Source organism: Cucurbita maxima, unplaced genomic scaffold (assembly GCF_002738345.1).
Source record: "Cucurbita maxima cultivar Rimu unplaced genomic scaffold, Cmax_1.0 Cma_Scf00107, whole genome shotgun sequence".
In the NCBI taxonomy this organism is placed as follows: domain Eukaryota; kingdom Viridiplantae; phylum Streptophyta; class Magnoliopsida; order Cucurbitales; family Cucurbitaceae; genus Cucurbita; species Cucurbita maxima.
This window is the reverse complement of record NW_019272123.1, coordinates 212,228-232,048: the sequence shown is the minus strand read 5'-3', so window position 1 is coordinate 232,048 and position 19,821 is coordinate 212,228. Positions and strand designations below refer to the sequence as shown.

General features: G+C 36.7%; 5 protein-coding genes and 1 long non-coding RNA gene across 11 annotated transcripts; 3 read left to right on the top strand and 3 right to left on the bottom strand.

The window, feature by feature from the left end:
- The first annotated feature begins 317 nt into the window (after positions 1-317).
- On the top strand, positions 318-3,742 carry LOC111473163 (PHD finger protein ING1). The gene is made up of 7 exons (XM_023118718.1): positions 318-468; positions 1,082-1,153; positions 1,389-1,576; positions 2,431-2,494; positions 2,614-2,713; positions 2,973-3,138; positions 3,225-3,742. Exons 1-7 carry the CDS (start codon positions 441-443, stop codon positions 3,333-3,335), a joined length of 729 nt encoding a protein of 242 aa, XP_022974486.1. The 5' UTR covers positions 318-440; the 3' UTR covers positions 3,336-3,742.
- A 367-nt stretch (positions 3,743-4,109) lies between these two features.
- LOC111473162 lies at positions 4,110-7,456 on the bottom strand. Its single transcript, XM_023118716.1, has 4 exons — positions 7,121-7,456; positions 5,952-6,056; positions 5,681-5,737; positions 4,110-4,885 (listed from the first exon to the last, which is right to left on the bottom strand). Exons 1-4 carry the CDS (start codon positions 7,373-7,375, stop codon positions 4,568-4,570), a joined length of 735 nt encoding a protein of 244 aa, XP_022974484.1. The 5' UTR covers positions 7,376-7,456; the 3' UTR covers positions 4,110-4,567.
- Positions 7,457-7,844: 388 nt separating this feature from the next.
- On the bottom strand, positions 7,845-8,992 carry LOC111473164 (probable glutathione S-transferase). Its single transcript, XM_023118719.1, has 2 exons — positions 8,644-8,992; positions 7,845-8,522 (listed from the first exon to the last, which is right to left on the bottom strand). The coding sequence occupies exons 1-2, from the start codon at positions 8,950-8,952 to the stop codon at positions 8,151-8,153; spliced, it is 681 nt and encodes a 226-aa protein (XP_022974487.1). The 5' UTR covers positions 8,953-8,992; the 3' UTR covers positions 7,845-8,150.
- Positions 8,993-9,883: 891 nt separating this feature from the next.
- LOC111473165 (glutathione transferase GST 23-like) lies at positions 9,884-10,896 on the top strand. The gene is made up of 2 exons (XM_023118720.1): positions 9,884-10,321; positions 10,472-10,896. Exons 1-2 carry the CDS (start codon positions 10,013-10,015, stop codon positions 10,829-10,831), a joined length of 669 nt encoding a protein of 222 aa, XP_022974488.1. The 5' UTR covers positions 9,884-10,012; the 3' UTR covers positions 10,832-10,896.
- A 662-nt stretch (positions 10,897-11,558) lies between these two features.
- Positions 11,559-18,825, top strand: LOC111473166. 6 transcript variants are annotated; one of them, XR_002715578.1, is made up of 6 exons: positions 11,559-11,764; positions 11,863-12,913; positions 13,100-13,366; positions 14,076-14,231; positions 14,322-14,744; positions 18,798-18,825. It is a non-coding gene; the product is annotated as an uncharacterized LOC111473166 (long non-coding RNA). The 6 variants fall into 6 exon arrangements; XR_002715581.1 differs by lacking the exon at positions 18,798-18,825 and having other exon boundaries at positions 14,322-14,469; positions 14,677-14,841; XR_002715580.1 differs by lacking the exon at positions 18,798-18,825 and having other exon boundaries at positions 14,322-14,608; positions 14,677-14,841.
- Positions 15,584-17,653, bottom strand: LOC111473159 (probable indole-3-pyruvate monooxygenase YUCCA3). The gene is made up of 3 exons (XM_023118708.1): positions 16,645-17,653; positions 16,072-16,443; positions 15,584-15,879 (listed from the first exon to the last, which is right to left on the bottom strand). The coding sequence occupies exons 1-3, from the start codon at positions 17,335-17,337 to the stop codon at positions 15,652-15,654; spliced, it is 1,293 nt and encodes a 430-aa protein (XP_022974476.1). The 5' UTR covers positions 17,338-17,653; the 3' UTR covers positions 15,584-15,651.
- Positions 18,826-19,821: the final 996 nt, after the last annotated feature.

The window sequence follows — 19,821 nt, the reverse complement described above, 5'->3', positions numbered from 1 at the left end:
TTTGTTCCCCTCTCATCAAGCGGGATCTCACCGTCCATTCCGTACATTATTTTCATCCATATATTGACTATAAGAATTTTTTAACTTTTAAATTTTTTTAAAAATTTTGGTATTTTTGGGATTTTTTTTTTAATTTAAGTGTATTATTAAAAATTTTGAAAATTAATAAAATAATAAAATATAAGACATCTATATTTTCCTGGGCCTTGGGCTTTAGGCTGATGGGTTGGAATAGTGGCCCAGCCCAACACTAAAAAGTTTGGAGTCTGAAGGGCAAATCCGTCAATTAGTATAAAACCGTTCAATTTCTAGGGCACGGTGGTCGTTGCATCAATGGCGGGAAGATTCTGAGATAAGAAATCCGCCAAAATTCACTGACATTTTATTTTTTGTTTTTTTGAAGGATTTAAAACCCATTGAATTCATTTCAATTTCCTCACATGTCTTTCCTCGAAGAATTTCAAGCCAGTACGTATTATGCTATTTCCTCTTCTCTTTTGCTGCAATTTCGCAAGATTGATTAGTTGCGAAACCCTATCTCGATTATCTGTTAGTCGTTAGTTACTGTAATTCGTTCTAGTTTTTTTGATTTCTTCCTCTGTTCTCTTTCGTTTCAGTGTATTATTGTCTTTAATCCGTGCGTTGAACAGATTTCTTCTCTTTCTTTCTTTTTATCCGATCAATTTTGTGATGAATGTGTCAGGTTCTTGATTTATCGTGATTGCTTTCTGTTCTGGTCTTAGGATTTTAAGCTTTTTGTGGGTTAGTGTCTGTATACTCATGAGTAAACTGGTTTGATCAAGTTAACAATAAGATTAGAGTGATAAGAAAATGGAAATAGAGGGCGAGAGAGAAGGATGATAAATAGAGATTTGAAAGCATCTATCGTTCAATTGGGTCGCACGGCCAATTCAAGCATAACTTAGTAGATATAACATCAATTATCATTATAAAGGTTATATTTTGATCTCTTACTTCTGCAATTGTCGAACTAAACGAAGAAAAAAGGTCACTCAGTAACTTTTTAACTGAAGATATTCAGTTTCTGTGTTTTACATCTTTGTTTTGTACCTTTCCACAGATCTGGAATCACTACCCAACATTCTTCAAAAGAAGTATGCTTTGCTGCGTGATTTAGATCAAAGTTTGCAAGGTATTCATTAATTCTTATTCGTTTCTCTCTTGTTCCTTTCTTGATTCTTTGTCTTTTTTTTTATGGACGTTGGGTGGACTTGGAAATAACCCCAAACTCTTTGTAAGCTCTTTTTTATTGATGTCTAGAATCTGAAAGTAAATGGTCTCCTATGTCACCGTTATTATACTCTATGGGTTACACATCTGTTTTTCTCTGTTAAATTTCAAGAACGTTGTTATGTTTGTAAATGCAGGGCTAGTGAAACAGAATGAGCAACGATGTGAGCAAGAAATTGAGGATATTAAGCGGGGAGTTAAATGTGGAAATATTACTCCTGATACTTCACTCATCCGATTCTCTGACGAAGCTCTTGATGAGCAGAAGCATAGCATTAGAATTGCCGATGAAAAGGTTGCCCTTGCCGTTCAGGCATATGATTTGGTATGTGGAAGTTCAATGTAACTTGTTTAAGTTGTATTTGCTTTTCCATGATGTCGATCGATTGCGACTTTGAACTGAGGCACTCTCCGCTTCATGATAATGATTCGACACTAATTTTCTGCTCAATTCAAGTTAATATAAGAAAAGAGATAAATTAGGCCACATTTGATAACCACTTGGTTTTTTTTTTAAAATATGCTTGTTTCTCCCAATTTTTCTTCAATGAGTTCCATCATTCTTAAGAAAACATTTGAATTCTTAACTAAATTTAAAAAACAAAAACAAAAACAAAATTTTGAAACTACTTTCTATAGTTTTAAAAATTAGCTTCATTTTGATAAACCAAATGGTTATCAAATGGAGGCTTACCATTTTTACAAAATGCATACAGGGTGTATGATATTTAATCGATATACTGAGGTCTTTTTAGTGTTTGCAGTTTTGCACTTGTGCACTTATCTCCTCTAACCTCTTGTTTGGAAAGAACTACTGTGAAAGAAACTTAATGTTTAAACTTGTCACCGACTCATACATGCCCTAGAGTGAGGAGGTATGAGGTAGTCTCCCATGTTTCTCTTAAGGTCTCCACTTTCTTCTCAATGTCTGACACAGAAACTAGTGCCTCATCCTTGACCACCAGTGTCAGATCTTGATATTTAACATAGAAACTAGTTCCTTATCCTTGACCACCACGATCATACCTTCGACAAACCTCTTTTCTTTTTTATGCTTTGTTGTTACAACTATTGATGTTTTTTTGTGTGTTTTCTTTTGTTATTTTGGCTGGAAAAAGAAAGGCCATCTTCTTATTGTTTATATTCTTATCTGCATTCTTCATTTATATTGTGCTTCAGGTAGACACTCACATACAACAGCTTGACCAGTATTTGAGGAATTTTGATGAAAAGCTTCGTCATGGTAGTACATGCGATTCCACCTTTGATATTCTCTATGCTTCAGTGAATATGTAGCACAAATACATTTATCTTTTTCATTTTGGATCCAACTCCCATCTTCTATATCATGGTTATTTGCAGAAAGAGGGAGTGCTGCTGCGAGTGGGTTACCAGCTTCTAGTCTGGATGGTAGTACAAAATCTGGACGGGGAACAGAAGGTGGTAGAGGAGGGCGTAAAAAGTAAGATCATCTTCTACATGATTAATGTTGAAATTATCTACTGATAAAAGACACAATTTACTTTATGTTACATAATTACATTACTGTTTATGATGAATTGGGAATAGTAGTACATACTACAAAGACATTTATTTTATGCATGTTGGGCAAGAGTTATAGGACATAATCTGTGATGAAAATTATTTTGTACAGAACCCGGCATGGCCAGACTGCGGCTGCAGCTGCTGCAACAGAAGCGTCTGAAAATTATTTTGTACAGAACCCGGCATGGCCAGACTGCGGCTGCAGCTGCTGCAACAGAAGCGTCAACTGCTGCAACTCTCACAGGAATGGAACTCGAATTACCGGTTGATCCAAACGAACCAACTTACTGTCTCTGCAACCAAGTTAGTTACGGGGAGATGGTTGCCTGTGATAACCCTAATGTATGTGACAACCCTTTACCCCTCTACTTACATTTTTTTTTTGTGGTTTGAGTCTATAATCTAAGCCAGTCTTCCCATTCATACAGTGCAAGATCGAATGGTTTCATTTTGGCTGTGTTGGTCTAAAAGAACAACCGAAAGGAAAATGGTACTGTTCAGATTGCGCGGGCTCGAAAGGTCGCCGAAAAGGAAGATAATACAGGTATCAGATCAGCAGTGTGCTGCCTTATTTTATATGAAATACATTAAAGTCAAATGTAACTGCAGAATCCTGCTCAGCTAGTCCATAAATTACTTGCAATTCCAATCCTTGTAAATACTGTTTTTGCTTCTTTAATGCTGGTTTTTTAGCGGCTACAAAAGTTCTGTAATTGTAGAATCTATGGCAGTAGCTCCAAATCGTTTGAGGCCCCTTCTCATCCTGGGAAGTTGATCAAGTTTCTTCAAGAAAGTGTCAACTCATGAGGATTTGAAGTGGGCCTTAAAACCATTTGAAGATACAGAATATGACCACTGTTTTTTAAATTGTAAAACACACTGATTTGATTTGCTGCATGGTTGGGGATAAAAATAGAGATGCTTAGGCGTCTTTGGATGTTTGTTACGAGGAGACATGAAGTGTCCAATTTTGACACATTTGTGCTCGTGCACCTTGGTTTATGTACTCTAAGCTAATGTACAAATTAGCATCAATCAATAAATGGTAGATTTATAAATTTTGTGTTTTTCTCTTGATTTAACAATGTTTGAGATAGAAAATTTGATCGTTTAGTTGAAAGATCATGCAAACTAATATTTATTAACATATTGTAGTCCTAATATTATTTAAATATATATATCATGTCTCAAACTTTGTAAATTAGAAACATGTATTCTTCAAAGTTTCTTAAGCATTTGAAACGTTGTATCAATAATTTGACCAAATAAGCTCAAAACTTGGCATACATATAAAACCAAATTGACTAAATGGATGTTCAATATTAGTCTTATACAATTGTGAAAAAGAATGTGTTAGAGCTATACCCTATGAATCAAATATATAACGTAGTAGCATGTCCTCCCTCCTTTTTAAGGTCGGAAGTTCAAATCATTATACCTCACATTTGCTGTACTGAGTAAAAAAAACGGTCCAAAAGCAAAATCACTCCTCAAACATGAAAACTTATTAATTACAAACCCTACTACTTACAAGCAAGCATTATCTACAAACACAAAATCTACCTTCCATTATTATGCTAAGGATCAAAAGAACATGCGACCTAAAACCAGTACCAAATCCTATGACTCAGCAAACTTCTGTACACAGCAAAACAGCAGCCTCTACAAGAAAGAGCAAACAATCATTCGTCACCAGCCGTTTGTGACCCTTTTGGCTAATGTCTTGCCAGAAGACAAGATTCAAGGAGGGAACTAATTTGATTATGTTACTTTAAAGTGGCCCTGTCCCACCGTCCTTCTCAGCATCAGGTATGCTTGAGTACGAGGTGAAGTGATTCGACATCTCCCAGCTCCAATCTTCATTCCTCGACACCAACATCCTTGGCCATTTGTTAATCCTCACATAGTGTTCTCTGATCTTCCCATCACTAACAATGGTGGTTACAGTGGAAAAGCAGCATTCATGGCCACCCCATACTCTGTCATCAGGATCTGCAGTTTGGCTCCCATCGAGATGGAAGTAACGACGCATGAGATGGTGGCTGCCTTGCCAATACGGATCAAGATCCCGCCAGTATACAGGAGCTTCCTGAGAGGAATGGAAATCAATTCATCAGAAAGGTTCCTTAATGATATGGATGTGGAAACTCTGGTCAGCGGTACATTAACTTGAGATACATTGGCATGCAAGCACAAAATTGGTAGACTGTTTTGAAACCAGCTAGAGCATGATATGTTTTTAACCACACACAATTGCATTTGTAAAAAGGAATTTAGGTACTAAACACTTACCAAGACATCCCCTTTACCTCACCGTGCTATCAGAATTGTGAGCATCAACATAGACATTCCGAGAGCAAGTAAGTCACGAACACGACACAGCACGGATGTGGTGGCACATGTCAGATACAGACACATTGCCTAAACTAAAGTACCCATGCTCCATGGGCTTCCAAGTCCAACGAGCTTTTTGTGCATGTTAGATGATTTATAACATAATCACTAGCATGGCTCTCAAATTGTGAACATCGTTCATGAAATTTGTATTACTAAAACATCCATCATCGGGCATCTAACCTCTCTTGCAGCTAATCGTGTGCGCTGTTACATTTTCAAATTTCCAGATGGGAATAAATAGTTTATGTGCAACTAATAAAAGGAAAAAATATTAGATGAAGACAGCATGAATCTCTGTAAAATGCTTAGAAGTGGTCAAATGATGTTTATAACATAACCAGATTTGATCAATCATAAAACACAATCATCATGTAACAGAATTTCATACAGTTAATTTAGGACTTCAATGTATGTCTCCTAACCAGGTTGCACGGCATTTAATTCATTACATGAAGGTTAAATGTCCAAAACTAAAAGGCATGCATACCTTATTGAAGTGAAATTTCCAAGCGTGGTCACATAAATCCTCCCTCATAATGCGAGTCTGACACAACAATTTAAACCCATAAAAAACGATAGTCAAGTAATACCTGCTCCTCATTCTCCCATGTGTTGGGAGTATATGTGTAGAAGTAGACCATATTCTTTTTTCGAACATTGATGACAAGCAGTAGATGCACGTGGGATCACACAATTATACATAAAGAACGTATATATACATATATGTTGGAGGTGGAGGGATGGAGAGAGAGACTAACCCGATTGCCATCCATGACAGATAACGAATAGGCAGCCATCTTTGGAAGACCTCGGGTTTGCGCCAATCTAGGGATATGTGCTTTCCCAAGCCACAGTTCCACACACTAAGAGAAAACACCATAAACTTGTTTACCAAATGTTCAATTATACAGTGAAGAATGCAAGTTTTTTTTTTGTTGCTACACCATTTTAACAAATTTGTAGAAATTTTTATCATCATATCCCAGTGTCAAATAAGATAAGACATGGCAATCTGTCATTACAATCCCTTATGCATAACCATGGATGGTGTAAGATCTCACATCGGTTGGGGAGGAGAATGAAACATTCTTTATAATGGTGTAGAAACCTCTCCCTAGCAGACGCGTTTTAAAAATTTTGAGGAGAAGCCTGAAATGGAAAATCCAAAGTGAACAATATCTAGCGGTGGGTTTGGGCTGTTACAAATGGTATCAAAACCAGACACCGGGTGATGTGCCAGCGAGGAGGTTGAGCCTCGAAGGGAGTGGACACAAGGCGATATGCCAGCAAGGAAGCTGGGCCCGAAGAGAGTGTATTGGGAGGTCCCACATCGATTGGAGAAGGGAAAGAGTACCAGCGAGGACGAGAGGGTGGATTGTGAGATCCCACATTGGGTTGGGAGGAGAACAAACATTTTTTTTATAAGGGCGTGGAAATCTCTTCCTAGCATACGTGTTTTGAAAAGCTTGAGGGGAAGTATGAAAGCAAAAGTAGCTGATAATATCTGTTAGCAGTGGATTTGAGCCGTTTCAGTATTTCTCTAAAGGATCTCATGACGACAAGATTCAGTACCTAATAATGGCTTTTGTACAAAGTGGTTTGGAGTGAAAGCACTTCTTATATGCAGTTCGTGATGATCCATCGAAGTAGAAAAGGCTCAACTCAGCAGAAACAGAGTTCATAAATTTAAGATTCAAATCCCAATGTGAGAAAAGATTACACAAAAGAATGAAAATCATAGGATTCCAGAACCCCATTCTACAACAGAGGAACGCAATTCTATAAGCAAAAACGAGCGAATCGACTCGATTAGCACTGGAATTACTAAGACCAAAGAAAAAATCAAATACAAAATCCAATTCCAGAGAATCGAACAAAATCAAAAGCACCATAACATCAACGAATTAATGAGAGTAAAGATGCACACCTTAGAACTCCATAGGGAATCGCTGGAAGCAATTCTATACCAGGATCGAGAGACAAGAAGAGAAAGTGCCACGCTGCGTGAATCAACGTAGCCCAGAATTGCCAATAATAGATCAGAACCCAAAACCTCGAAAGGGTCTTGGAGAAGAACACTTAGGGTTCCATTTTGTTGGCCTCGTTCATCGGAGACATTCTCTCGCATTTTCTTCCTTGTTTTCCACCGTATTTCGGCTCCGAGTAAGCCGCAATGCGCCATGAATTCAAAGCTGGAGAGACAAAGAAAGGATTAAAGGAGAAGGGTTTTGAAGAGTGATGAACGCTCGGCGATTAACGTGGATTAATTTGAAGAGAGAAAGAAAAACCTCCGGATGTTTTGATCATTTTTTGTTCAATTAATAAAAATTAAATTGCAATTTTAATTTTTACGCCACTTTTCGCGCCTTAGTTAGCTTTTCTGCATATACCTCGGTTGGTCGGGGTTGGTAGGTTTGGGGGTACTTTTGTCATTTTTCCTAATCTCGACTCTCGCTAAGAATGAACCAAGAAACAAAGATAAAAGCAATAGAGCGAGAGGGGACCAAGGTCGGAGTTTGTTCGGTCTTTTTTTTCCTATTTCGATTATAGTCTTTGACAAATTTGACCGCAAGAAATTATGTATATATAAGTAAGAGACAGTGCATTCATTAACAAATTTGACGGTTAGATTTTCGCATAAGTAAGAGACATAGAGAAATTATGTATATATAAGTAAGAGACAGTGCATTCATTAATACGAGACGTTTTAAGAAAATAATGAAAGCTTATACTTAAAGTGGACATGACGCCTTGTTGTTCCTCGATCTCCATGCCTTCTTATACTTTATCTCTCTTGTTCTTCATTCTTCATCTTAGATAGATTTATATATATATATATATATAAAGTCACTAGGGACTATTAATAAGATTTTATCAAATTTTGGGATGAAATTTTAATTTTTAAAATTAAATATCCAATTTTAACTTTCACCCCACTATAATACCCAATTTGTAATTTAAGTGGATTGGAGCAATTGTTCCCTCCGTCGCCGGAAAGCTGCTGCCATTAGGTTTCGGTCCGGTAGATTATCTCTGATCACCGCCGCATCCTTGAATCTTTCAGTCCAAGCATACACCTTAGGGAACTCGTTGGCGTCCAGCAATTTGACGTTCACCACTTCTTCAATCACTCCTATCCAGTGCGCAATCCACCCGAACGCCAAATCCGTCATTCCGATCTCATCTCCGCCGAAGAACTTCCTCTCTCTGCCATCGCCACCGCGGAATCCCCATTCCTCGACGGTTCTCAGCATCTCTAAGCTCTGCTTCTTGGCATTCTCCTGTTCTTCATCACTCTTCGCACGGAATATCATAAAAACCGCAGGGCCCTAAAATTACCAAATCTCCGATCATCAAATTAGCGCCACCATCGAATTCGCTTAATTTCGATTTAACAATAAACACATTCATTTCAAACGGATCGAAAATCAACCAGAATCATGATTTTACCTTATCCTCGATGAATTTTATCCAGAATCTCGCCGTCGCTCTCTCAAAAGGATCCGACGGAAGCAGCGGCTTCTCCGGCCAAGTTTCGTCGATGTACTCGAGGATGATCATGGATTCGCAGATCGGTTTTCCGCCATGGACGAGCACCGGAATCTTCTTGTGAACCGGATTGTAGTGCAAAAGCAGAGGGCTCTTGTTGGAGAGATCTTCTTCTACGTACTCGTAGGGAATACCTTTGAGCTTCAGCGCCCAAATCACTCTGTAACTGAAAGGGCTCGGCCAAGTTCCATGGAGCTTCACTTCTGCCATTTTCAATGGAGGATTCAAGTTGAATATGAAGGAGTAAGGGAATCGCTTTTTATAGTGCTTTTTTTGGGTACCCTTTCTTGGGCTGCACGATTCAATGCTCTGAAAGTCCAATAAAATATGATATTATATCAAAACTTCTTTCAATTTATTTTTTAAAAAACCCAATAAATTTTATATTTTAAAAAATATAATTAACTTTTAAAACTTTCATTAATATTCTTAATTTTTAAAATCATGCTTTAAGAAAAAAAAAATAATAAAAATAAAAAAATAAAAAATTTAGAGATAAGCTCCTAATTTAATAAATATTTAAACAAACGCATGAGCTTACGTAAGGGATTTGTAGACAAAAAAAATATTTATTATTATTATTATTATTATTATTAAATTATAAATTCGATTTGTCGGATGTATTTAAATAATAGGTTATTAAAATTTTAATTTTAATTTTGTAGTAAGTTAAAAAATTAATTAATTTATTAAGTATCCAAATGTTTATCAATTAAAAAAAATTGAATTTTAAATAAAATTAGAAAAAAGAGATATTTTTAAGTTTCAATAATTAAAATTATACTTCAGCTTTTTTAATAAATAAACTTACAAATAGAGTTCATCTGAATGACATTATGATGAGTGCCAAATTTATTATTATTATTTTTTTTTTTTGTATGATTAAAAAAATATTTATTAAATAACCATTTTATTTTTTAAAATTTAATTAAAAATAATAATTAATTTTCTATCGAACATTTTTCTCATTTTTAATATATTTTTTAAAGAATAATTTCTATTAAAAAAATATAAAACGTCCCAATAAATAAAAATAAACCATAATTTCTAAAAATTTAAAATTTAATATCAAAACACAACTTTTATACTTAAAAAATATATTTATTTATAATTGAAATTTCAAATTTGATAATTTTTTAAATTGACTTGCGTGCCTTGGCCGGTTCACCAACTCCTCCTCTACTTAAACCCTAAATAAAAAAACGTCGGCGAAATGGAAATTAGGAACCAGAAGTGTTACCGATTCGTCTCAGATTTTCGCCATTGAAGGATGGGAGGAGTGAAGCTCCATGGAAGTTGGGCGAGTCCTTTCAGTAACAGAGTCGTCTGGGCGCTGGAACTCAAAGGCATACCCTACGAGTTCGTACAAGAAGATATGACGAAGAAAAGCCCTCTGCTCCTTCACTACAATCCCGTTTGCAAGAAGATTCCGGTGCTCGTCCATGGCGAAAAGCCGATCTGCGAATCCTCCATCATCCTTGAGTACATCGACGAGACCTGGCCGCAAAAGCCTCTGCTACCGATCGATCCTCTCGACAGAGCCACCGCTCGGTTCTGGATCAAATTCATAGAGGACAAGGTAATCATTCCGCAGAGAACTCGTCAATAATGATGTTATAAATGTTTCTTAAAGGCAGTTTGAAGAAAAAACTCATTCAATTGACCTTAGATTTACCAAATCGAAATAAATACTTAAATTACCTGAACCAAACAAGAAAATATGGAACAGGAAGCAACGATGAGGAGGATTTTTGTAGCGAGAGGGGAAGATAAAGAGGAGGCGAGGAGAGCGAGCTTGGAAGTGCTGAGGACGGTCGAGGAGAGGGGCCTCGGCGGCGGCGGGAAGTTCTTCGGAGGAGATGCGATTAATATGGTGGATTTGACGTACGGATGGATCGCAGTGTGGATGAAGGTTTTGGAAGAAGTATTGGATATGAAGCTGATTGAAGGCCCTGAGTTCCCTCGCCTTCAAGCATGGGCGGAGAGTTTCCGAACCGCCGCCGTCATCAGAGATCACATTCCCGACCACCAAAAAATGGTGCTACATTTACGGCGCCGCCGTGAGGAACTGCTTCTGCCACCAAACTAGTTGCCTTTTATTTAACTCTTTCCATCTTAAAAAATAATATTAAACCAATAATTTTTATTTTAAAATTTAAGTAAACTTTTAATTTCCATTTTGCATTAATTTTATTAGAATTAGTAAGTGAATTTTCATGAAAATAACAATTTTGTTCCTAATTTTAAATTTAGTATGTAACAATATAATCTCTATACTTTATAATTAATGACATAAATAAAATAATAAAAATTAAAATTTGATATAAATTTTACTACAAAATGGACTAAATTGGAAAAGTTATAAATAAATAAAAGTTTAGGCATTACTTATTTTTTACGTTACAATTTTTTTAGGTTTTTTTGGAAGCTGACCACAAAAGATCTTAAAAACATCCACATAGACTCGTCGAGGAAGCTATTTGTGATGAAAAATACCAACACGATGGCTTGTATCGAGACAACTTAGATCTCCCCGTGCATATTTTGTTGACTTTTTTGTCCAACATATTTCAATATGTTAAAGCTTGCGTTGGGAAAAGGCTCGTTAGGCCAATGCAACAAGATATCTCGACCTGCTCTCGAGTTTGAACGAGATTCATCAATAAGACTCGATCAAAAAATCCGAAAAATACACCAAAAAATCATACTTTTCCACCCCTAGTCGATGAACTTAATCTTAAATAACGGGCGAAATGATCTATAGGGATTGTAAGAAATCATAAGCTTAAGCACAAAAAAAAAAAACCCAATATTGAACCATAAACAGCCCGATTGAGATGAAAATTTTGTTGAAGAGTTCAAAAAAACCAAGCTAAATCTTCGAGACCTATGAATCCAAATTCATTTATGGGTGGGTTTTCGAATTTCTATACACTGATCGTTCGCCATTTATCCAGCAGAATGAATATACGTTTGTTCCTCTCACTTTCCATCGTTTGTTCATCCTTGTCTTCTTCTCCAAGTAAGTTCATACATCTCTCTGTCGTTCTTGCGATTCCGCCGCATATGGATATATGATTGTGTTTCAGAGTAAGAGTTCGTTTGATAGTTATGGAACAGATGGCGAATCGGAACCGAAGCAAGTAAAACTCAGGGAACTCTCCAGACCGATTCCTCCTGGAGGCATCTATCCTGCCAAAGAACATTGTAGGTTCAATCTAAGCTTCGTTGTTTGTGAAGATTACGATATGAGTTTGGAGGGAAGAGGCGGTTCTTTGCATTTTATGGCTTTGATTCTTGTTCATTTTTGTTTGTTAAGGTTATTGGTAAGGGACTAGGTTTACGCAAACCAATTTCCTGCTAATTTAGAATATGTCTGAGAAAGATAATCATCCCAAATTCGACATAAATCAAAGTAGGAAGAAACATCAAAGGCCTCTCCATGATGAGCTTGTAATCCTGCAAAAGCAAACTGAACAAACCAATGGATGAACCGAGATAGAACCAACTAACAAACCACAAAAGCTATTCATTCTTATTTCTTCACAATCTTCATTTGAATATGGTGCGGGATTTTTGTATGTAATTGTCTCTAAAACAGTCATTTGTTTGTCATTGTTTCATTTCATTACTCTGTTCTTAGTTGATCTTGTTGCATACATTTGTTATTAGTAGCTTTCTCTTGTATAAGAGTACCTTGTATTTGATTCATATATACAAAGGAAATATGATATTCTTTTCCTCATAAAAATCATTTAACAACATTGAAATTGGTCTCTCAAAACTATTGCCAGCAGTTAACTTGGGCCATCCAAGAATGTATGCCGAACAGTCCGAGATTCACAACTAAGTCGATAGCTTAAGGCAAAGGGTGGGTGCACTCTTGGCCACAAATTAGTCTGGCATGGTTCCACTGTATCCAACAAGGCCTAGAAAGAGTTACTAAATCATCCTTTCCGTTTTCCATACCCTCCTTCGTCCGTTAGGTTTACGAAATCATGCTTTCAGACACATCATTAATGATTAACTTGTTCTTTTCATGTGTACCTATAAAGCTGCCCAGGCACAAGCAGAGTACTGTTTCACTTGTGTTTTTCTTACTCTCAGGGAAAGGTCCTTCACGGCCTGCTCCAAAATTAATTGGGACATCATAGCATTTTGTCTGAACTTGGTAAAATTTCCCCTTCATCTATGATACACTTGCATTACAGTATATGCAGAAACTTCATTATCTTGTTTTTAGATTGGCCTGAATGTCTGGACTTTGCTCGATATTCACAGGATTAATCTGTCTATGAAGGATCCTTTTCGTTTCTGTTTCCTTTTCCTATTTTTGACAATGAATTATCGACTGCAGAGCCAATAAGCATGAGCCTACATATGCTAAAAAGATGGTGGATTTGTACAACCAGAATGGTGAAATTGATCGTATGCTTTACAGAGATAGATGACATTTTCACTTGTATTACTGGCTCTTTTGATTTTGGAGCCATGAAATAATGTCACCGGACTTCAAGATTCTTGCTGTGAGCTTTGGTTCCACTACTTTTTTCTTGTTTCATGCCCTGAATCATCCACCTTTTTCTATGGGCTATTTGGGCTGTTTATTGAATCCTTTCAACATGTAAGAGACTTAAAAGTTTGTCTCGACATATTTGTAGTTACAAGTAGTGTTTTTATAGGATCAGACGACAAAATGTAGTAAAGAGCATTTGCTCAATTTACTTCAGCGTTTTGGAAGAGTGCAGGACTTTCTTTTCAAAGATTGTTTTTTTTGTAAGATAGGCATTGTGAGATACCACATCAGATGAAGAGGAGAATGAAACATTCCTTATAAGGGTGTGGAAACCTCTCCCTAGCAGACGCGTTTTAAAAACCTCGAGGGGAAGCCCTAAAGGGAAAGCCCAAAGAGAACAATATCTACTAGCAGTGGGCTTGGGCTGTGTTACAAGCATGCCCTTCTTCCTGAATCTAGCTTGAACAAATGCACATCTCAAATGGCTTGACAAGTCCAAACAATACCCATCATAATAAACAAGAAATAAAGTAAAAGATTAGGAGTTGAATGAAAATTTCAAGGGGTTTAAAGGAGAAAACATGGGAGGGAAATAATCTCTAATAATGTAATATTTGGTATTGTTCATAAATGTCAAATCAGAACAAAAAAGAAACTTAATAAAGTAGATGAAGCCTTAATAAAAGGTGTATGAAGGATATACCATGGTTTCTAAACCAGTGAGTATTTCCTCAGACTCCTGAACTTTGTGCTGGGTAATGGTAAAATTGTCACTTACCATCATTATCCCAACTGAGTTATTTATCATTTATTACAGGAAGGGATGGGCTTTTGATGAAGAACTAGGAAAATGTTATGGGTAGTTACTACCCCATGTGTTTTCTTCTCTATGGTAGCTTGATGTCTCTGTAAGAGGTTGCATGGTTTTATGAGAACATTGGAAGCTCTAGTGGGATTTTGACAAAGACTGCAGGTTGGACTTCATGTTGTTTGGCTTTATGTATTGCAATAAACTAGAACATTAATGTCTACTTGACTGAAATATATAATCAAACGGATGCAGATAACATGTTCATGAAGGATCATGATCAGTTCGAATTACAAATTGGTTCCTGAAAAGCTTTGAGTTTGTGGTGCTGAAGAACATTTAAATGGGCCATGGAGTTATATCACTATGTTTGGTTGAATCAACAGCATGGGAAGTCATATGGGTTGTCTTCTCCTTTAACGTTCCCCACTCGAGAATTGTCGCGTCTTTGTTCTTAAGTCTTGAAACTGTTCTGACTCATTGAGCTCTCTAGCGCACACAAAACATCTTATTTGCAATGTAGAACCTTATGTTCAAGAAATGTGAGTCTTTTGTTATGGTTCATTTCATTGGCTGTGAATTCTGATTTGTGGCTTGTTTTTTGTGTCAGTTGAGAAAGATGCATATGGACTATGGGTTTCAAGCAGAGTAAAAAAGAGGGAGCATTGCATTTATCAGGTACTGATTGGTTTGAAGGCTTAGACTTTTATTTGTGAGATCCCACATTAGTTGTAGAGGGGAACGAAGCATTACATATAAGAGTGTGGAAGTCTTTCCCTAGTAAACGTGTTTTAAAACCTTGAGGGGAAGCCCAAAGAGGACAATATTGCTAGTGTGGACTTGGGCTGTTACAAATGATATCAGAGCCAAGCATCGGGTGGTGTGCCAGCGAGGACGTTGGGGGGTGGATTGTGAGATCCCACATCGTTGGAGAGGAGAATGAAACATTTCTTATAAGGGTGTGGAAACCTCTTTCTAGCAGACGCTTTTTAAAACCTTAAAGGGAAGCCAAGAAGGGAAAATCCAAAGAGGACAATCTGTTAGTAGTAGGCTTGGGCGGTTACATTATTACCGTTGAAAATTTGGAGTGGTTAGAGAGATTTGTTCACATGTAGAAACTAAGAACTAAGATAAGGTTTACACTTCTCTGCTCAGACCATGTGCAAAGCAACATGGAGACAGAAAACCCTGAAACCCATTTTTTCATTGTGAGACCAAAACTGAGATCCCTTAGTGGAGATTTGTTATGTTGGGGGGAATCATGGACCTGAGGGGCCACATTTTTGTAAACGGACCCATTGTGGATCCACTGTGGAGCCCATTAAATGCTATTTATTATCATTTCCTAGGTGGGTCAGGTTGTGTTGGATTTACAACAGAGAGGAAAGAAAGTTTACAATTACAACAAGGTAGATCCAGAAGGAGATAGTCAATAGGACAGAAAGAAGAAAAAACAATAAGCCTCATCTTCCTCTATACAGAAAGGAATTCGTAGGGGGAGGAGGGCTCTGCTAATGTGTTTCTTTTGTTTTTTTTTTTGTTTTGTTGGTTTACTGTTCTTCACAAGATGAACCCAACACTTTTATTAGAAATGTGAAATGCATCTTCTATGGCGAGCTGCCACAGATTTTCTCTTCTGTTTTGTTTCTTCTTTCCAACTCTTGGCAATGTCCTGAGCTACATTAATGGCGTCCAATGAAGCTCCTGATAGGCCTCTTCTTGTGAACCCAACCGCGTAGAGTCCTGCTTTGCCTTTCCACCCATTTGGGAATGGACTTTTTGGAATCCCATCACTGGAAAAGAACTCATTTTCCTGTGCAATAAAATACTCTAGGTTTAGGGTAAGGAACTAAACAGAATAGATCTCAAGTTGGGCACATATTTGGAAGAACTGAAGGGTAATGGTCCATAAAAGAGACTTAAAAAACTGAACCCAACTTCCATAACTGTCACATGGACTCTAAAAGGAGAGCCCATTTCAAATATTATTAAAAAACTTGCTGACCTTGAGCCAAGATGGAACATTGCTGCGATAGCCAGTAGCTAGAATTACAGAATCAATCTCTAGAACTTCTCCATTGACCAGCTCCACCGCACCTTGTCGGAATTTTTTAATTCCGGTCACCACCTTGATCTCGCCTGCTCTTATCTTCTGTAGCGCTCCAATATCTAACACCGGTGTCTTCCCAGCAGCGTTTTTCAGCTGCAAAGGCCCTGTAGATGGCCTTTTAAGTCCATACTTCTCAGTGTTCCCAAGAACAAGTCTGGCAATGATCAGGAGCATCTTGTCGACCATATGAAGTGGCAGCCATTTCATCAGGGAAATTGCAACTTCAAAAGTTGATTTTCCAAGTATTTCTCTTGGCAATATGTGAACCTGTGGATCAACATAAATTATACAACTTCCAAGTTAAATTTAACAGATAAAGCTTCGTTTTTAGATGGAATTGGAACGAAAAGTTCAACTTTTAAAAGTTTTCAATGCCTTTTTTGGTTAAGCTATGTTCATATTGAATTTATAAATCTACATCAGAAGTGAGTTGGCTTGAGTTATTTGATGTAACTTAAGTTGACTTACCGAACTTCGTACCACCATTGATGGCTTGGCGTCATGGTTACAAAGATCAAGTGAGATTTCCATGCCGGAGTTCCCACATCCGACAACAAGCACCCGTTTGCCATGGTAAGCCTCGCCAGATTTGTAGTCACAAGCATGCATAACATGGCCGCCAAACTCCTCTATCCCTTCAAACTCTGGCACAACCTTCTCAGAATTCTCGCCGGTGGCGACGACCAGCCATCGACAAATGTACTCAACCTCGGTTGGCTTTGGACTCAACGAAACGGTTTTGACTCGCCACAGACCAAAAGTTTCATCATACTTGGCTGACTGCACAGTCTCATTGAAACGTGGGGTGATATCAAAATGGTTGGCATAGGATTCCAAGTAGGAAATGAACTGAAACTTGGAAGGGTAAGCAGGAAACTCCTCTGGGAAAGGGAAGTTGGGAAGTTGACAGAATTGCTTTGGAAGGTGAAGTTTGAGACGATCATAGGTCCTGTGTTGCCAAAGAGAGGCAATGCAGTCAGCTCGGTCAACGACAACGAATGGGACGCCTTGTTGTTTGAGAGCTGCAGCTACAGACAACCCAGATGGTCCTGCTCCGACAATCACCGGTCCATTGACCCATATACACCGATGATCAAAGAAGCCATCATCAATGGTGTGAGCCAATGGTGGGATACTGATACAAGTACTGTTATGAGTCATAATAGTATTTGTGTGTGTTGTTAACAGGGATGGATAGAAAGAAAAAGAGGATAAATTTAAAAGGGGGTCGAAGAGAATAGAATAGAATATAGTGTACTTTTCTTTAAGATGGAGAAAACTGAATGTGTGGAAGGGGAAGAAGGCGTTGGAAGTGCTTAAATAGGCAGCTAAGAGAAGAGTTTGGCCAAATGAGAGAGAAGCATGTGATGTGAATTTGGAGAAACAAAAAGAAATTATAAACTTTGTGGTCTCTTTCTTCTGAGGTCCAAAGCATTTATTTTGTCTGATTTAAACCCATATTTTATGCTAAACAGAGAGAGAGAGAGAGAGATAGAGAGATTTTTTAATAGTTGATGCTTAGAAGTTGTAAACCAGGGGCTCTCTTGTGCTTGTATCTTGCCAAAGATTTTCTTTCAAACTTATTCTATTTCTTTCTGATTCTTTAGAGAATTTATTCTATGATCTTAGCTAGAAACTTGGACTTGAAATGACTCAAAAAGGAATCCATTTTTGTAACCATTCAAGGTTACTATTAGTAGAGATTGTCTTTTTTGGGTTACCTTTCAAGGTTTTTAAAACGCGTCGGTTAGGGAGAGATTTCCACACCCTTATAAAATATGTTTTGTTCTCCTCTCCAACTGATGTGAGATCTCACAATCCATTCCCTTTGGGGCTCAGCATCCTTGTTGGCATCAAGCCTCGTGTCTTCGTGTCCACCCCCTTTCGAGGCTCAACCTTCTCGCATTGCCTAGTGTCTAGCTCTGATACTATTTGTAACGGCTTATGCCCATTGCTAACAAATATTGTCCTCTTTGGACTTTTCCTTTTGAGCTTTCCCTCAAAGTTTTTAAAACGCATCTACTAGGAAGATTTCCACACTTTTATAAAGAATGTTTCGTTCTCTTCCTCAATCAGTATGAAATCTCACCCTTCTAGATTTGCTTCTGTATTATGCTCTTTTAGTGTTTGAAAGATTATTGTTAGTTCTGGTAATGATGGTAAAATGATGGGTGATGGAATACCTCTGGGTTGTCTATTTGATCCAAAAGCTTCCTGATGATTGAGATATGTGGAGGTCTTGATCATGAGTCACCTGTAGTGGTTACCATTGCTTCAATGTTAGTGTCTCTTTTTCTGTCATTTAAGTTCAAATGGTCCACACAGCATGTTCATGAAGATTCATCAATTCCCTAGAATCATCAACTTCCTCCTAATACTCAATTCTTGTACAATTTTTTTTTTGTTGGCCATCTTCTTTGCCTTTTGATTCGATCTGTCTCCATCTCACAAGTTATTTTTCGAAGTTGACTTCTAAGTCGGTTTTCTACCCTTTCTATTAATTGCAATATGCATGAAGAACAAGTAGCTATCATTTTCTTTTTCGAGTGTTTTATCCACTTTTTAACAATTTCACCGACTTATGTGTTGGGAATTAACTTTGATGAATCGTTCCTGAAAAGGAATATATTGATTCTCTCCCAATTGCGATGATTTACTTCATAGGCAAAGTATCAAGAAAAAGAATAGAAGAAGCGTTTTATCTTATTGATACGATCTTTCCACACCAATCTCAACTTTGTCTTTCCTCTTGTTTAGGTAGTCGAAAATTCTTGTTCCTTTGTCACTAGAGCTAAATTACAGTGATATCATATTAAGTTCTATACTCGTTTTCGTTTAGAAAACAATAACCTTGATATGATGTGTATATAAATACTACTTAAATTCTCATTCACACCCCAATGGCTTGAAAACACGACTCTTATGTTGAGAACCTAAGTATAAAAGATTAAGAAATTTTATGGATTAATAATAATAATTTGAAAAAAATTGTGCAAAATTATAATAATGTCAATCTTCCACCTTGGGTTACTCATAGAAACCTATTGGAATTTGAAGCCACCATACAAAAACTTTCTTCTTTTTTGCTTTGGAATTGCTTCACTTTTGATTCACAAAACTATCTCTACAATTGTTTTCACCCATGGTAATTTTAACCCTTTTTTTTTTATTAATATTTTAAAACTTTTATTTTTTTTTTTAATTTAAGAGTGAAATTCGACCCTCTAATTTTTTTAATTATAGATATCTGTCTTAATCAATTGAGTTTGTTTTAAAATAGAAATTTATTTGTATTTTTGACAAAAAAAAATTAATATTATAGTGACCTAAAATGACTGTGTGTTTGTCTAGATTAAGTTTGAAAAACGATATTAAGATATGTTGATTATTTTCCCTTAACGATTTTTTGATTCAATGGTAGATTTAAAATGTTTATAAAAAATTGAAGGGTAATATTGTAATTTTGAACAAATATAAGGGTATCTTGAAAAAAAAAAGGATATATATATATATATATATATATATATATATATATATATATATATATATATATATATTATCGGAAAATTGGGAATTTATTATATTCTCACCAATTAATTTGTATTTTTTCCACGCAAATATATTTTAGTTCATTTTTGGGTCCAC

Bases quoted from the DNA above. Each gene is read 5' to 3' on its own strand.
- LOC111473162 (XM_023118716.1), bottom strand. From the start codon at position 7,375: ATGGCGCATTGCGGCTTACTCGGAGCCGAAATACGGTGGAAAACAAGG. The intron at 5,738-5,951 runs GTTAGTCTCTCT...TTGTTGTGTCAG, and splicing joins CTGTCATGGATGGCAATCGG to ACTCGCATTATGAGGGAGGA. The intron at 4,886-5,680 runs GTATGCATGCCT...CATTCCTCTCAG, and splicing joins GGAAATTTCACTTCAATAAG to GAAGCTCCTGTATACTGGCG.
- LOC111473165 (XM_023118720.1), top strand. From the start codon at position 10,013: ATGGGAGGAGTGAAGCTCCATGGAAGTTGGGCGAGTCCTTTCAGTAAC. The intron at 10,322-10,471 runs GTAATCATTCCG...AATATGGAACAG, and splicing joins TCAAATTCATAGAGGACAAG to GAAGCAACGATGAGGAGGAT.
- LOC111473163 (XM_023118718.1), top strand. From the start codon at position 441: ATGTCTTTCCTCGAAGAATTTCAAGCCA. The intron at 469-1,081 runs GTACGTATTATG...ACCTTTCCACAG, and splicing joins CCTCGAAGAATTTCAAGCCA to ATCTGGAATCACTACCCAAC. The intron at 2,714-2,972 runs GTAAGATCATCT...TATTTTGTACAG, and splicing joins GGTAGAGGAGGGCGTAAAAA to AACCCGGCATGGCCAGACTG.
- LOC111473159 (XM_023118708.1), bottom strand. From the start codon at position 17,337: ATGACTCATAACAGTACTTGTATCAGTATCCCACCATTGGCTCACACC. The intron at 16,444-16,644 runs GTAAGTCAACTT...GTTGATCCACAG, and splicing joins CAATGGTGGTACGAAGTTCG to GTTCACATATTGCCAAGAGA. The intron at 15,880-16,071 runs GTCAGCAAGTTT...TTTATTGCACAG, and splicing joins ATGTTCCATCTTGGCTCAAG to GAAAATGAGTTCTTTTCCAG.
- LOC111473164 (XM_023118719.1), bottom strand. From the start codon at position 8,952: ATGGCAGAAGTGAAGCTCCATGGAACTTGGCCGAGCCCTTTCAGTTAC. The intron at 8,523-8,643 runs GTAAAATCATGA...TGGTAATTTTAG, and splicing joins TAAAATTCATCGAGGATAAG to GGCCCTGCGGTTTTTATGAT.